Here is a 12,265-nt window from a genome sequence, read left to right as displayed (position 1 = left end):
TGACTGATAATTATTCTCGGTATCGTGATTAATGAAACTAATCTCACTGCAAGTGGGCGCCATCACTTTTTGGACCTTCTTCATGCATCCTTTCAGTGAATAATTGACCATAGTGAGATGCCTGCCCAGGGATGTTGCAGATTGATCAATTTTACAAGAAATTACAAGGAAATTTTGCACAGGAGGCCATTCGGCTCATAATGCCTGCGCCACACCAATACCAGATTTAATAAATCCGTCAATACCCCTTCCCTTCGTGTGCAGCCTTTGGCTGCTACACTGGTACTCATTTTGCCGAACCTCAGAAGGATGACGGGCTGAGTCAACCCCCTGGTGTTGATTCAGTGGAAACAGAGCTTGAACTCAGGATCTGAGGATACCAAGCCACCAGCCTAACCAGAAGCCAACACCTGGTTAATATCTTAATATAAAACATCTCAAAGCGTAATCAAATGCAGAAGTAGAATATAATGAGAATACCCCATGGGTTGGCATCCATGGGGATGAGGAAATTTCTCCTTCATTGTCCCACTGAACATCACAAAATGACCTTATGTTACAGTAATATATTCAAGTTAAAATGCAACTTCTGGCTTTTTAAACTTTTTTTGTAAACAGTCAAGGCTTGTGAAAGAGCTACAGCACTGAATGGATCAGGACACAACAGAACAAAAGGAACACCAGAAAGAGAAGGGGAAAACACCAATAGGGTTGAAGGAAAAATAGAGGGAGGCAGGAATGAGGGGTAGGGGAGAATGCGTGAGGTGGACAAGGTACAGAAGTAAACTCTGAGGATGGAAAAACTGGAAATTTGGTAAAACTGCCTAAATAGAATTCATTCTACATTCTAAAACTACCTAAATAGGTAAAACTACCCAGACATGGAGGGAACAAAGCGATTGAAGAGATTGTGGAAGTTAGTTCCACAGGCAGGAAAAAAGAGGAACAAATGAGTGTAGGTGAGCAGTGATCCTGGATTCAGGTAGTTTTACTAGAAAGGGGTGGACGGTGGACTGTGTGAGCCCTGCACAAACCTGGGTTGGGGGGGGGGGTGTACGGTATGTGCAGAAGGTGCAGAAACCTAAAGAGGGTAAGTGCAGAGGACCAAAAGGGGGTGGTAGAAGACAGAGACCACCGACCTGTCTGCGATGGGAAAGTAATAGGCCCATAGACTCAGCTTCATCACAGAAGATTCCAATAATCTTTAAGGCCTTGTTTTCTATGGCATCAAGGTGAGCAAGATGTGAGGCAAGGGAGCCAGCCCGGAGGGGAGAGCAGTACTCCATCAAGCTGCAGATGAAGGCTTTGCCAGTGGATACGAGTTCAGGTGTGCCAAAGGAAGGACTGTTTGATGGAAGATGCCCAGTCAGTGACTGGCTTTGGAGGCCAACTTTGAAATGCAGTTTTCCAAAGAAAGATCATGGCTCATATTGAGACCCAGGACTGAACTTCAAGAGGATTGTTAAGAAAGTCAATAGTGGGGTTTGCCATACAGTCCTTTCAGAAAGAGAGAGAGATAGAGATTTGTTTGTATTGAAGGACATATTCCAAGTGGTTGACCAGTCCAGACCTTGTCAAGGTCTGAAGAGAGGGAAGAGGCTGCTGCCTGCTCATTTGAAAGATGAGGGATGTCAAGGCAGAGGGAGAAGTCATCAGCAAATAGATAAAGAGGATTTCTCAGAGAGATCATTGATGAAGATAAGGAATAGGACTAGGCCAATGACATTGCCTTAGGACACTCCAGCCATAACAAGAGATGAAAGTATTCCATTGAGAGCCACACTTTGGCCACAAGAGTAGAAGAAGTCAGTAAGCCATGTGTGGAGTTCGCCTTGGATTCCAAGCACAGGCAGAGAGTTTTGGAGAACAAGGCGGGATTGCCAGACTGTATCAAAAGTTTGAGATACGTCTAGAGAGACGGCCCTGATCTCGTGTCTGATATTGAGGGCCTCCATTAATTGTTGGGAGAGTAGGAGCAGCATGTTGAAGGTGGAGTGACCTGGTCTGAATCCAAATTGGTGATCTGAGATTAGGCCCTTGGAGAAAAGGAAGGATGTCATATCAACTGCCATGATGGATTCTCTGACCTTGCTGATGATTTGATGTAAGCTAATCGGTCTGTCATTAAGGGGATCATTTTAGGTAATGCAGTGGTATTGGCTGATTCCCAAGCAGATGGAAAATGACCAAAGGCAAATGACAGGGTGAAAATAGCAGAAAGAGGAAGTGCAAGAGAAGCAGAGCAAGTTTTTAGGACACGTGAGCTGATACCGTCCCGTCCATTTGTATAATCCAAATTGAGGGATGCCTGAAACTTCTGACCTTCTCAGGTGCAAAAGACATATAGGAGCAGTTGGGTGTGCCTGGGTAGGGTAGGTATAGAGAACAAGGGGTTAGAAACATCAGATTTGGAAGCAAACACAGAAATGAGGCATTCGGCCTTCTCACAAGCAGAGACGGCTCTGGTGCCATTTGAAGTGAGAGAACTGATGGAAGTTGAGCATATGCCAGAGAAAGACGACAAGATGCCACCAGGCTTTAGAGGAGGCAGACAAGTCTGAAAGTTCCATTTTGAGGTCGGACAAATATTTTCTGGCTCTCCTGAGAGTGGACACACACTTGTTGCGGTGCTTTTTGGAATGCGCTGAGATTGCCTTCGATGGGGTTAGCTTTCCAGGAAGAGAAGGCAAGTTGTTTCAGAGCAATTGCCCCACCACAGGATTCAGTGTACCATGAGTGGGAATAAGGGTAGGATAACTGAAGACCAGATGGGGGTGAATCTGTTCCAGAGAGAGAACAGGTTTCTGTGGAAGAATTCCGAGGCTGAGTTAACATCAGGGGTCGTAGATGTGGGAGACCAGTACTGAAGAGAGATGGCTGCTTGCAGTCCCTGCCCATATGCCTAAGTGAACTGCCAGACTCACAAGCGTTGAAGTAGCTCTTTGAAAATAGCCAGAGAGATGTTGACTCACAAGCATATGATCAGATGAAGCAATTGGAGTAGAGGCAGAGCAGGAGACATCAGCGGGGAAGTTTGTCACCACCAAGTACAGAAGGGAAGATATGCCATTGCGATGAAGCCAGGTCGGAAAGTCAGTCCCATGGAGTGACAGAAATCCTTTGCTGAAGTGCCACGGCTGTTGAGAGAGGTATTCAGCCAAGTTGCATGGTGACAGTTGAAATTGCCACACATGAGAAAGAGAGAGTTGGGATGATTGGTTAAAAGCTGGTTCATGTTGTCTGCATGAGAGATGGAGTCATCACTTTTTGGAGGAGGGTACAACACACTGACAAACAATAGGTGGGAGCGGAGGGGAAGTCACAGCCGAAGATACTCCTCGTGGTTGGGAGGTTTTTTTTAATTATTCATATGCAGCCTGTGGCTGCTTGGCTGCATCATTTTTCTGGGGACGTGGCTGTGCTGCTAATTCAATGTCCCTGTTGCCAGCATGCTGGTACTCATTTTGCCGATGCCAGAAGGATGACAGGCTAAATCAACCCTACCTGGTGTTAATTCAACAGCCTGACAGGAGTTCAAACTCAAGACCCTAAAATCTTAAGCCAAGTACTTTAACTGTTAAGCCAACAGCAGGCTTGGTTGGGAGGTGTAAGATCAATACAAAGGCAGTGAGAAATTGAGTTCTTGATTTAAAGAGTAACTCTGCCACTCGAGCTGGGTTCAGGCCAATACAATCGGAGGAGACAATAGCCGGAGAGAGACAGTAAGGAGTCATAGATGTGCTGTGGGAGGAAGGATTCTGTTAAACAGATGATGTCCGGTTTATCAGCAGTGACCTAGATTGAGAGAACTGTCAGGTTGGAGTGGAAACCTCAGATTTTTGAGGTCTGCACAGTTATGGATAGTGTAGGAGGCATGATGAAGGGGGTGGGGGGATGCTTTGTGGGGCAGGGTGAGACGTGAGGTTTGAGTGGTGGGGTGAGGGGGTGGGGTGCGAGGGAAGCATTGAGAGGGTGGGACGAGGGATGCAGAAAGGAGGGAAGTGCAGCTTTGAGGGGTGGAGTGGATGTGGAAATAGGGGAAACGAATGGGGGTGGGGGGGAGGGTGGGGATGCTGATTACACATCCCCAAACTGGACAAATGTAGATAAGGAATATGGTTTTGGAGGTAAGAATTTTTGTTGAAGGCACAGAGAAAGGTGGTGTTTTATGTAGGGGGGGGGGGTTGGTGGACCAAGCACTTTGCTGAGAGACAGTTTTGGGAAATAATATTTGTGAAGAAGAAGATTAATAGATTGTAGTGAAGAAGAAGAAGAACATGTGGGTTACTTCTGATGGTGAAATAAGGAAAGTGAAGCATTTTAAAATGATTTTAAAGGAACGAAGAAACAAGCAATATGAAGATTTGATCAGTTTGGAGATATTGAGAAAAGATGGAAAAAAGAATGGAGTCCAGGAAGTACAAGTAGTAGGAAATTAAATGGAATAAGATAACTGTGGAGTGAATAAAAGAAGTTCATTATTATTTTGTTTTTTGAAGCGAGGAGGTGAAATAGGATAACGTTGAGGAGGTACGAAGCACAATATTTGGGAAGAAAGAAGCAAAATGAGGAACACGGCAACAAAAAAGGACAAATAATTTTCATAGCAACTACCGAAGCAGTAGGAGTAGGCCTTGATCAAAACAAAAACAAATTCGACAAATCCAGCACAAAAAGGGTCGATCTCACAAAGACAATCGGCCAGAAACACAAACGGAAGCACAGGCACGGATATACAACAGAAGAACACGACAAATCTGGTTCGAAAAATTTCGCTTTGAGGTGGAAGCAGCTGCGGCAGATTCAACTAAAACATGGAAAAATTTTCGAATCGGACAGCTTTGTTGTCATCTTCTATGCAACTCAGAAATACCCACTGTCAAAAGTAGAGTGCAACCCCAGTCACATCTTCAAATTCATATCCACTTCCACATCCCCAAAACTAGCAATTAAGTCTCCTTTAACAAGCTGCCTTGCAGTCGAATCATGAGGGCAACGATCCAGGAGCACCGAGCTACCGCTGCGACTCATTGAAGGCCCTGGCCACTCATGCTCACGTTAAAGTCCAAATTTCCCAAAAGGGACAGTTGTGTTCGAAGTTGAGGCTCATCGCAGGGTTCTTAACTCCCAACCCGCCAAGTTCGTTAAGTACGATTTCTACTTTCTATCACGATGCATGTCGAATATCTCAATTTGCGTCTTCAACACCAACGTCTTATTTGTCCTTCTTGCATTTAGTTTGTAGACATTAATAGTCATGGTATCATTCAAAAACTGTCTGCTATTGTGTGTCGATACCCCTGGCTGCATGACGAGTCTCGAGATAAAATATGTAAATTAATTATTCCAAAAGGGATGTAAATCTTAAGTTTGATTAAACTAATGGTCGGAATCGGGTTAGTATGTATTGCATAAGTAAATGTATAGATGAAGTTAATGGGCAGTGGAAATAGCACAAGCCTCTAGTTTTCTTTTTCTTTTTTAACTCAAATAAGTTTTGATTAAGCATTTGTACCTCCAAGAAAATCTCGTGTCTGAGTTCCTTAGTATAGTATATCCTTGTAATGTTTTTCAAAACAAAACCAGTCCACAATCCTATTAATCCCGTTGTGATATCACTTAGTCGTTCATGCTTTTGCATTACTTGTTTTTATTTTATCATGGTTATTACTTTTGTCCTCACAGATGGATCCGGCCTCAGCAAGGTCTCACATCAGTAACGCATGCTTTCGGCTGCAAGGATAACGCAAATTTGCACATCGTTTACCTGGAGCATGTAGTGGCACGAGTTAGCCTGAACCACCCACGTCGCAGTGACCTGTCTATTTATCTCACTTCACCGGCAGGCACGCGCTCCCAACTGCTTGCAAACAGGTACAGATTCTACACGCTTCCAAGAGGTACGCACTAATGCCATGCGAGAAGCAAGCAAAATACTTTCAATCCCAGGCAAAAATGCTACAGTTAGAACTGTAGTGTATGAAAGTTGTACTCGCATATACTATAGTTGGTAACAAGTCCGACTACAGTGGTCTGCAGAGAATCACGACAGGAAAGGAATGTCCCTGTTGCCTAGAATTTTGTCCAGGAATCCAGGAATGTCCCTGGAAAGTTTTTTTTGCCTGGGATTACTTTCTAGAATATTGCTACGAACTTGCATCTTGCTGTTTTTCCCCAGAGATGGCTAAAATAATTTACCAATTCCACATTTTGCCCAAATATCTCTCACAGACCCTTTGACCACTCACCAGATGGTTTCCAAGCATGGGAGTTTATGACGACCCACTGCTGGGGTGAAAAAGCAAGTGGAAAATGGAGGCTAGAGATTTATGACACACCCTCACGACTTCGAAATCCCAAGGCCACCGGTATGGGGAATGATTGTGCCCCGAAGTAGTGACTTTGTGGGGATATTTCCGATCACAGCGAAGGGGTATAAATCGGCTGTGTGTCACATTAGTAACAATAATTGTACAGATTTATGACAATGGCGTTCGTATGATCTCGTAATAAGCATGCGAAGAATTAAGTGCAGGAAGAAAAAAAAAATTGAGAGAAGGATGAAAGTGCAAGGCAGGAAAAGCCAAAGGTAGTTTTGATAAAATGGGAATAAAAAGAGAAGATAAAAGGAGGTGAAGCTGCTGGAGGAGGATGGAAGTGAGGGGGGGGGGGACAGAAAATTCCAGCATGTTTATATAAGAGGGAAATTCATCTAAAAACAAATTTTATTTTTATTTTTTATTTTCAAAATAAATTGTGAGCTGAATTTTATGAGATGAAGGAGGATTACAGAGACCTCCTTTACACCGATAACTTGAGGTGCGATGTCAGAATAGTTACTTCCTGAGTGATTGTACCAATTCCATTTTAATATCTTCAGGATAAAACAGCAAACCAAACTTGAATGATACCATCTCAAACTGTGTGGCTCTACCTATAAAAATGTGAGGATCATTGCACGCTTCATATTGCAGTTTTCTTTTGCAGGGAGGAAAAAAATGGACGAAAATGGGAACAAATCCCATCCATTTATTCCTTCCCTCTGGTGAATCGGTGTACACAAAACTACAAAATGACACGACATAATTATGGGAAAGACTTTTTAGGCCTATGGGGGTTTTTTAAGCTTAAATTTTTTTATTTTTTTTTACTTTGGTTGGGGAGGAGTGAGTCACTTGAAGGAAGAGTGAATCAGATGAGGGAGAAGTGAATTATGTGGAGGAGAGAAGTCGAGTGTTGAGGGTGAAAATGAGAACAAGGGGGGAGGTGAGCAGCAAGAGAGGTGTGTGTGCGTGCGTGCGTGCGCACAGGATGGGAACAGTAAGCTGGAGTCGTAGTTCCAGCAGGTCAGCCAGGGCAGCACTGCTGATTGATGACCTGGACATCCCAAAATATCCAAGATGGTACTAGCTCTGTCAGGCAAGCAGCGATTAAGAAGCGAGGTCCGACTAGGTTGCTTGAATGTGGGATAAATGGGGAGGGAGGGGTCGATGTGGTGGAGATGATGCAGAGGAGGAGGTTGGAAGTGCTGTGTGTGCGGGAGACCAAATGAAAAAGAGACAGGGTGAGGAGGTTGGTAGCATACAAACTGTTGAATGCAGGTGGGGATGGAAGGAGTTATGGCATGGGAATAATGTTTTCGAAAGAGATCAGCAAGCAGGTGGTCAGAGTGGAAAGATGGGAGAGACGAATAGTTATGGTATGGGTGGTGATACAGAGGCTAATGGTTTATGTTATGTCGGTATATGGGCCACAAACTGGGAAGGTCTGGGACAGAGAAGCTGGAATTTGGGGACGAATTGGAAAGGATGATGGAAATAGTTGAACTGGATGTGATGCTGTGCATTATGGGTGACTTTAATGTGCATGTGGGAGTAGTGGAGCTGGGTGAAGAGGAATGTTTTGGTAAATTTGGTTGGGGAATGAGGACTAGAGAGGATCAATTGCTGGTGGGGCTGGTGGCAAGGAATGGGATGGCCACAGCTGGTTCATTCTTTCAAAAGTGGGAAAACCACAAGATTACCTATAGGAGTGGACATCAGAGAAAACTGAATTTGGTGGTGGTAAGGAAGCGACAGTTGTGGAGGGTTAAGGATTGTAAGGGAGTGGTGGGAGAGCACGTCAACACACAGCACAAGCCTGTAGTATTTGTGGTATGGATGAGTAAAAGGAGGGAGGTTAAGAGCAGGGGTCAGAAGATTATTATGGGGGAAGTGTTGGGGAAACGTCCTCAGAGTGCAAGGAGAGGTGGAGGACTAGGTTAGTAGCTACTTAGCGAAGAAGTATAAGGTTTTGAGGAGTGGAAAAAGTATGGAGAGGTGCTTAGGGGAATTGCCGAAGTTTTGTGTGGAAGGACGTCGGGCAAGAGTTCATTGTCGAGGGATAGAAACCAGGTATGGTGAAAGGAGGATGTAGCGAAGGCAGTTGGTGAAAAGGAGGTTTGGAAGTGGATAGAGAAGATCAAGGATCGGGGGAGGCAGCCGGATGTGGGGTTGCTGTACCTGTATGAGCAGAAGAAAGCAGCAAGTAGAGCTGTGGATAAGGCAAGGAATGATATGGAAGAGGTGTACAACAAGTTGGAAGAGGATGGTGGGAGGAAGACGATATATAAATTGGCTTGTGACAGGGATGAAGACGTTAAAGATATGAAGAAGGGAGAAGTGATTAAGGTTGGTGGCGGGAGGATAGTGACAAAGAGGGGTCAGTGTTGAAGGTGTGGGAAGGACATTACAAAGAATTGTTGAACCAGGAACGAAGCAATGGTGAGCAGGAGCTACCGTGTTATGTAGAGGGGAAAGTGGAGTTGGTGGAGATCAAGGAGAAGGAAATGCAGCCAACAATGAAAAGGATGAAGAAGGGAAGAGTGCCAGGCATTGATGAGGTGTGTACAGAGATGATAATCGTAGCGGAAGAATTCGGAATCTGTTGGATGAAGACACTGTTGAATATATGTATGAGCGAGGGTTTGATTCCGGTGGAGTGAAGGAAAGGATTAATTGTGCCGATATGGAAGTGGAAGGGTGATGTTCAAGATCCAGGGAAGTTCAGGGGCATTGCACTCTGAAGTCATGCAATGAAAGTGCTGGAAAGGATTCTGGATGGGAAGATAAGCAAGAGCATGGAGATGGAGATCGAAGAAGAGCAGCAGGTGGTGAGAAAGGGTAGGGTGGGGCGATGGATGAGATGTTCACGCTGAGACAGCTCATGGAGAAGAGGATGGAGGTGCAAAGTGAGATAGTATTGAGATTTGTGGACCTGGAGAAGGCTGACGACACTGTCCCGAGAGAGATGGTGATGGTGACACTGAAATGAATGGGAGTGCTAGAAGCAGAAGTCAGGTTGTTGGAAGGGATGTACAAGGGAACAAAGGGAAGAGGTTTGTTTTGTTCTTGGATGTCTGAGGAGTTCAGCATGAACATTGGTTTGAGGCAGGGAAGCGCTCTGAGCCCACACATGTTTATCATGGTGATGGAGCTGGTAAGCAGCAAGGTGAGCTTGAGTGGTAGTATGGGGAGGATGCTGTATGCGGACGATCTCGCTGTTGTGGCGAAGAGTGGGTTGGAAATGCAGGAAGTACTGGGGGAGTAGAAGTAAGCATTTGGGAAGCATGGGCTGAAGATGAGTATGGAGAAGACCGAAGTGATATGGGTCGGGCAGCAGAGAAAACAAATGAATATCAGGTTTGAGGGGAAGGAGATCACGCAGGGAAATAGGTTTGAGTATCTGTGAGGAACAGTGACTGGGGATGGTAAGTCCAAAGCAGATATATGGAGGAGGATTCAGGTGGGTGTGAATGTGTAGAGGAGGGTGGAGGGAGCAATGGCAGACATATATATATATATATATATATATATATATATATATATATATATATATATATATATATATATATATATATATATATTACAACAATATATCCCTCGGATAGATATCAAACTGGGCATCCCATCTGCCAACATTAGTTGATATGGATGTTAAATATTCCACTTTGTCCTTCGCAAAGAGGAGGTAATCTATCACCGCACACCGGCACCCTGGCAAAATTCCAATTGCCTGCATGAACCTACAGAGAGCATTGCATCAGTAGTACAGCTACAGCTACACCCTCAGCCAATGATGCGATCCCACAGCCTTATGCTGCATACAAAGGAAGAAGAAGAAGTTGGGGATGGACGATAAAGATCCCACGGTGTCCTTCGTGAAGAGTGGGCAATTTAGGTCCACCATTCTAAACAAATTACAAATTCCTTATCCAACTGACTAACTCGGAGGGCAATGGGAAACCACCCAGCATAACAACTGCCAAGAAACTTTTGGCAGCACCAAAGCTCTATAAAGAGTATATGGTAAGGCTCCTCTATATCATACTATGTAATTTGAGAAGTGTATGTGTGTGTGTGTGTGTGTGTGTGTGTGTGTGTGTGTGTATATGTGTGTGTGTGTGTGTGTGTGTGTGTGTGTGTGTGTGTGTGTGTGTGTGTGTGTGTGTGTGTGTGTGTGTGTGTGTGTGTGTTTTTGTTTGACTTTTCTACACTCCTGAACCGCTGGATGGAATGATTTGCAAACTGGTTGTCGTTTGTACTCACTGTGTGTACAGGAAGCTTTCAGGTGGAAAAAAAGAAATCGTACTCCTGGAAGTGGGAACATTACTTGAAATGAACCACTGCATGGAATTAGTTGAAAAGTGCTGGTTGAACTTGGAGGGTGCATGGCTGGATTTTAGGGGATAAATACAATTAATTGTCCCAGGGGTTCAGGGTGGGGAAGCACCCAAATTCTCTCGATGAAAATACGTATCATATAGCACCACATGAGACAGCCTTACACATGGTGGTGATCAAAAGTTTTAGAACACCCCCATTTTTCCAGATTTTACTGGAATTTAAGCAGTTCAAGTCCAGTGAATAACCTGAAATGGTACAAAGATTAGCGATAAACTGCCAGAGATTTAAAAAAAAAAGTTTAGGTTTCCAAAAACTGAAAAATAATGTAAATTTCAGAGTTGCTAAAAAAGGCCCTTTTCAGGGAACAGAAATGGGTGAGCAACTGCAGCTGTTCTGCAGCAATGGAAGTAAATTGAGCCTTGAAAGTTGATGCAAACACTTCCTACAGGTGTCCCAACTTTTGTTGATTAGTTACAAACCCTCTGTCTGTATAAAAGCAGTGTTGGAACAGACTGTGTTGTTGCACCCTCTGAAGCATTATTTGGACAATATTACACTGCAGGAAGTAGTATATTGTTATTATGGCGAGAAAAAGACAATTAACAAAGGAAGACAGACAAACCATTATAACCCTTAAAAGTGTAGGTCTTTCCTTTAGAGAAATTGCAAAGAAGCCAAGGTGGCGGTGAGTACAGTTTCCAACACCATCAAAAGGCACTTGGAAACTGGAGGAAACTCTGACAGGAAGAGGTCTGGCAGACCCAAAGCCACAACACAATCAGAAGACAAGTTTCTGAGAGTCAACAGCTTGCGTGATCAGTGGCTCACAGGACAGCAGCTTCAAGCACAGCTTAACACTGGTCGCAGTAAGGAAGTCGCAGTTTCAACTGTGAAGAGAAGACTTCGAGCCGCAGGTTTGACAGGTCGAGTCGCAGTAAGAAAGCCATTGCTAACATGGCAATATAAGAAAACGAGGCTTGCATGGGCCATGAAGTACCGCCAGTGGACTACTGAAAACTGGAAGAAGGTCTTATGGACCGATGAATCAAAATTTGAAATCTTCGGTTCATCACGCAGGGTTTTTGTATGCCGTCGAGTCGGCGAAAGGATGGTTCCTCAGTGTGACACCAACTATCAAACATTGAGGAGGAAGCGTGATGATCTGGGGCTCTTTTGCTGGATCCAGAGTCGGCGACTTGCACAGAGTGACTGGCACCCTGACCCAAAAGGGCTACCACAGCATTTTGCAGCACCATGCAAACTAGGCGAATTCTCCTCTGGTCTACGCCTAGTTGGTCAGGCGTTCATCCTAAACAAGATAATGACTCAAAACATACCTCCAGGCTATGTCAGAACTACCTTAGAAGAAAAGAACAAGATGGTCGGCTTCAAATCATGGAATGGCAGCACATTCTCCAGACTTAAACCCCATCGACTGGTTTGGGATGAACTGGACAGAAGGGTGAAAGCAAAGCAACCTACAAGTGCACCACATTTGTAGGAACTTCTGCAACAATGTTGGGAAGAACTTTCCGAACAATATTTGATTTCCATTGTAGAAAGAATGCCACGAGTATGTTCGGCTGTTATATCTTCAAAAG

At 44.3% G+C, this 12,265-nt stretch overlaps 1 protein-coding gene across 2 annotated transcripts in view; it reads left to right on the top strand.

Annotated features, from left to right (window-relative positions):
• Nucleotides 1-12,265, top strand: part of LOC147017616 (proprotein convertase subtilisin/kexin type 6-like) — a 141,759-nt gene that overhangs the window by 61,253 nt on the left and 68,241 nt on the right. For both annotated transcript variants that reach the window (XM_085847373.1, XM_085847374.1), the window contains exons 12-13: nt 5,686-5,874; nt 6,232-6,368. In XM_085847373.1, coding sequence (XP_085703499.1) covers nt 5,686-5,874; nt 6,232-6,368 — 326 coding nt within the window. The remainder of the gene's footprint in view (nt 1-5,685; nt 5,875-6,231; nt 6,369-12,265) is intronic.

This window comes from Eptatretus burgeri, chromosome 11 (genome assembly GCF_056783735.1).
Source record: "Eptatretus burgeri isolate ZD-2024b chromosome 11, Ebu_testis_v1, whole genome shotgun sequence".
In the NCBI taxonomy this organism is placed as follows: domain Eukaryota; kingdom Metazoa; phylum Chordata; class Myxini; order Myxiniformes; family Myxinidae; genus Eptatretus; species Eptatretus burgeri.
Note: the sequence above shows the minus strand (reverse complement) of the source record. Positions and strands in the feature narration are given on the sequence as shown.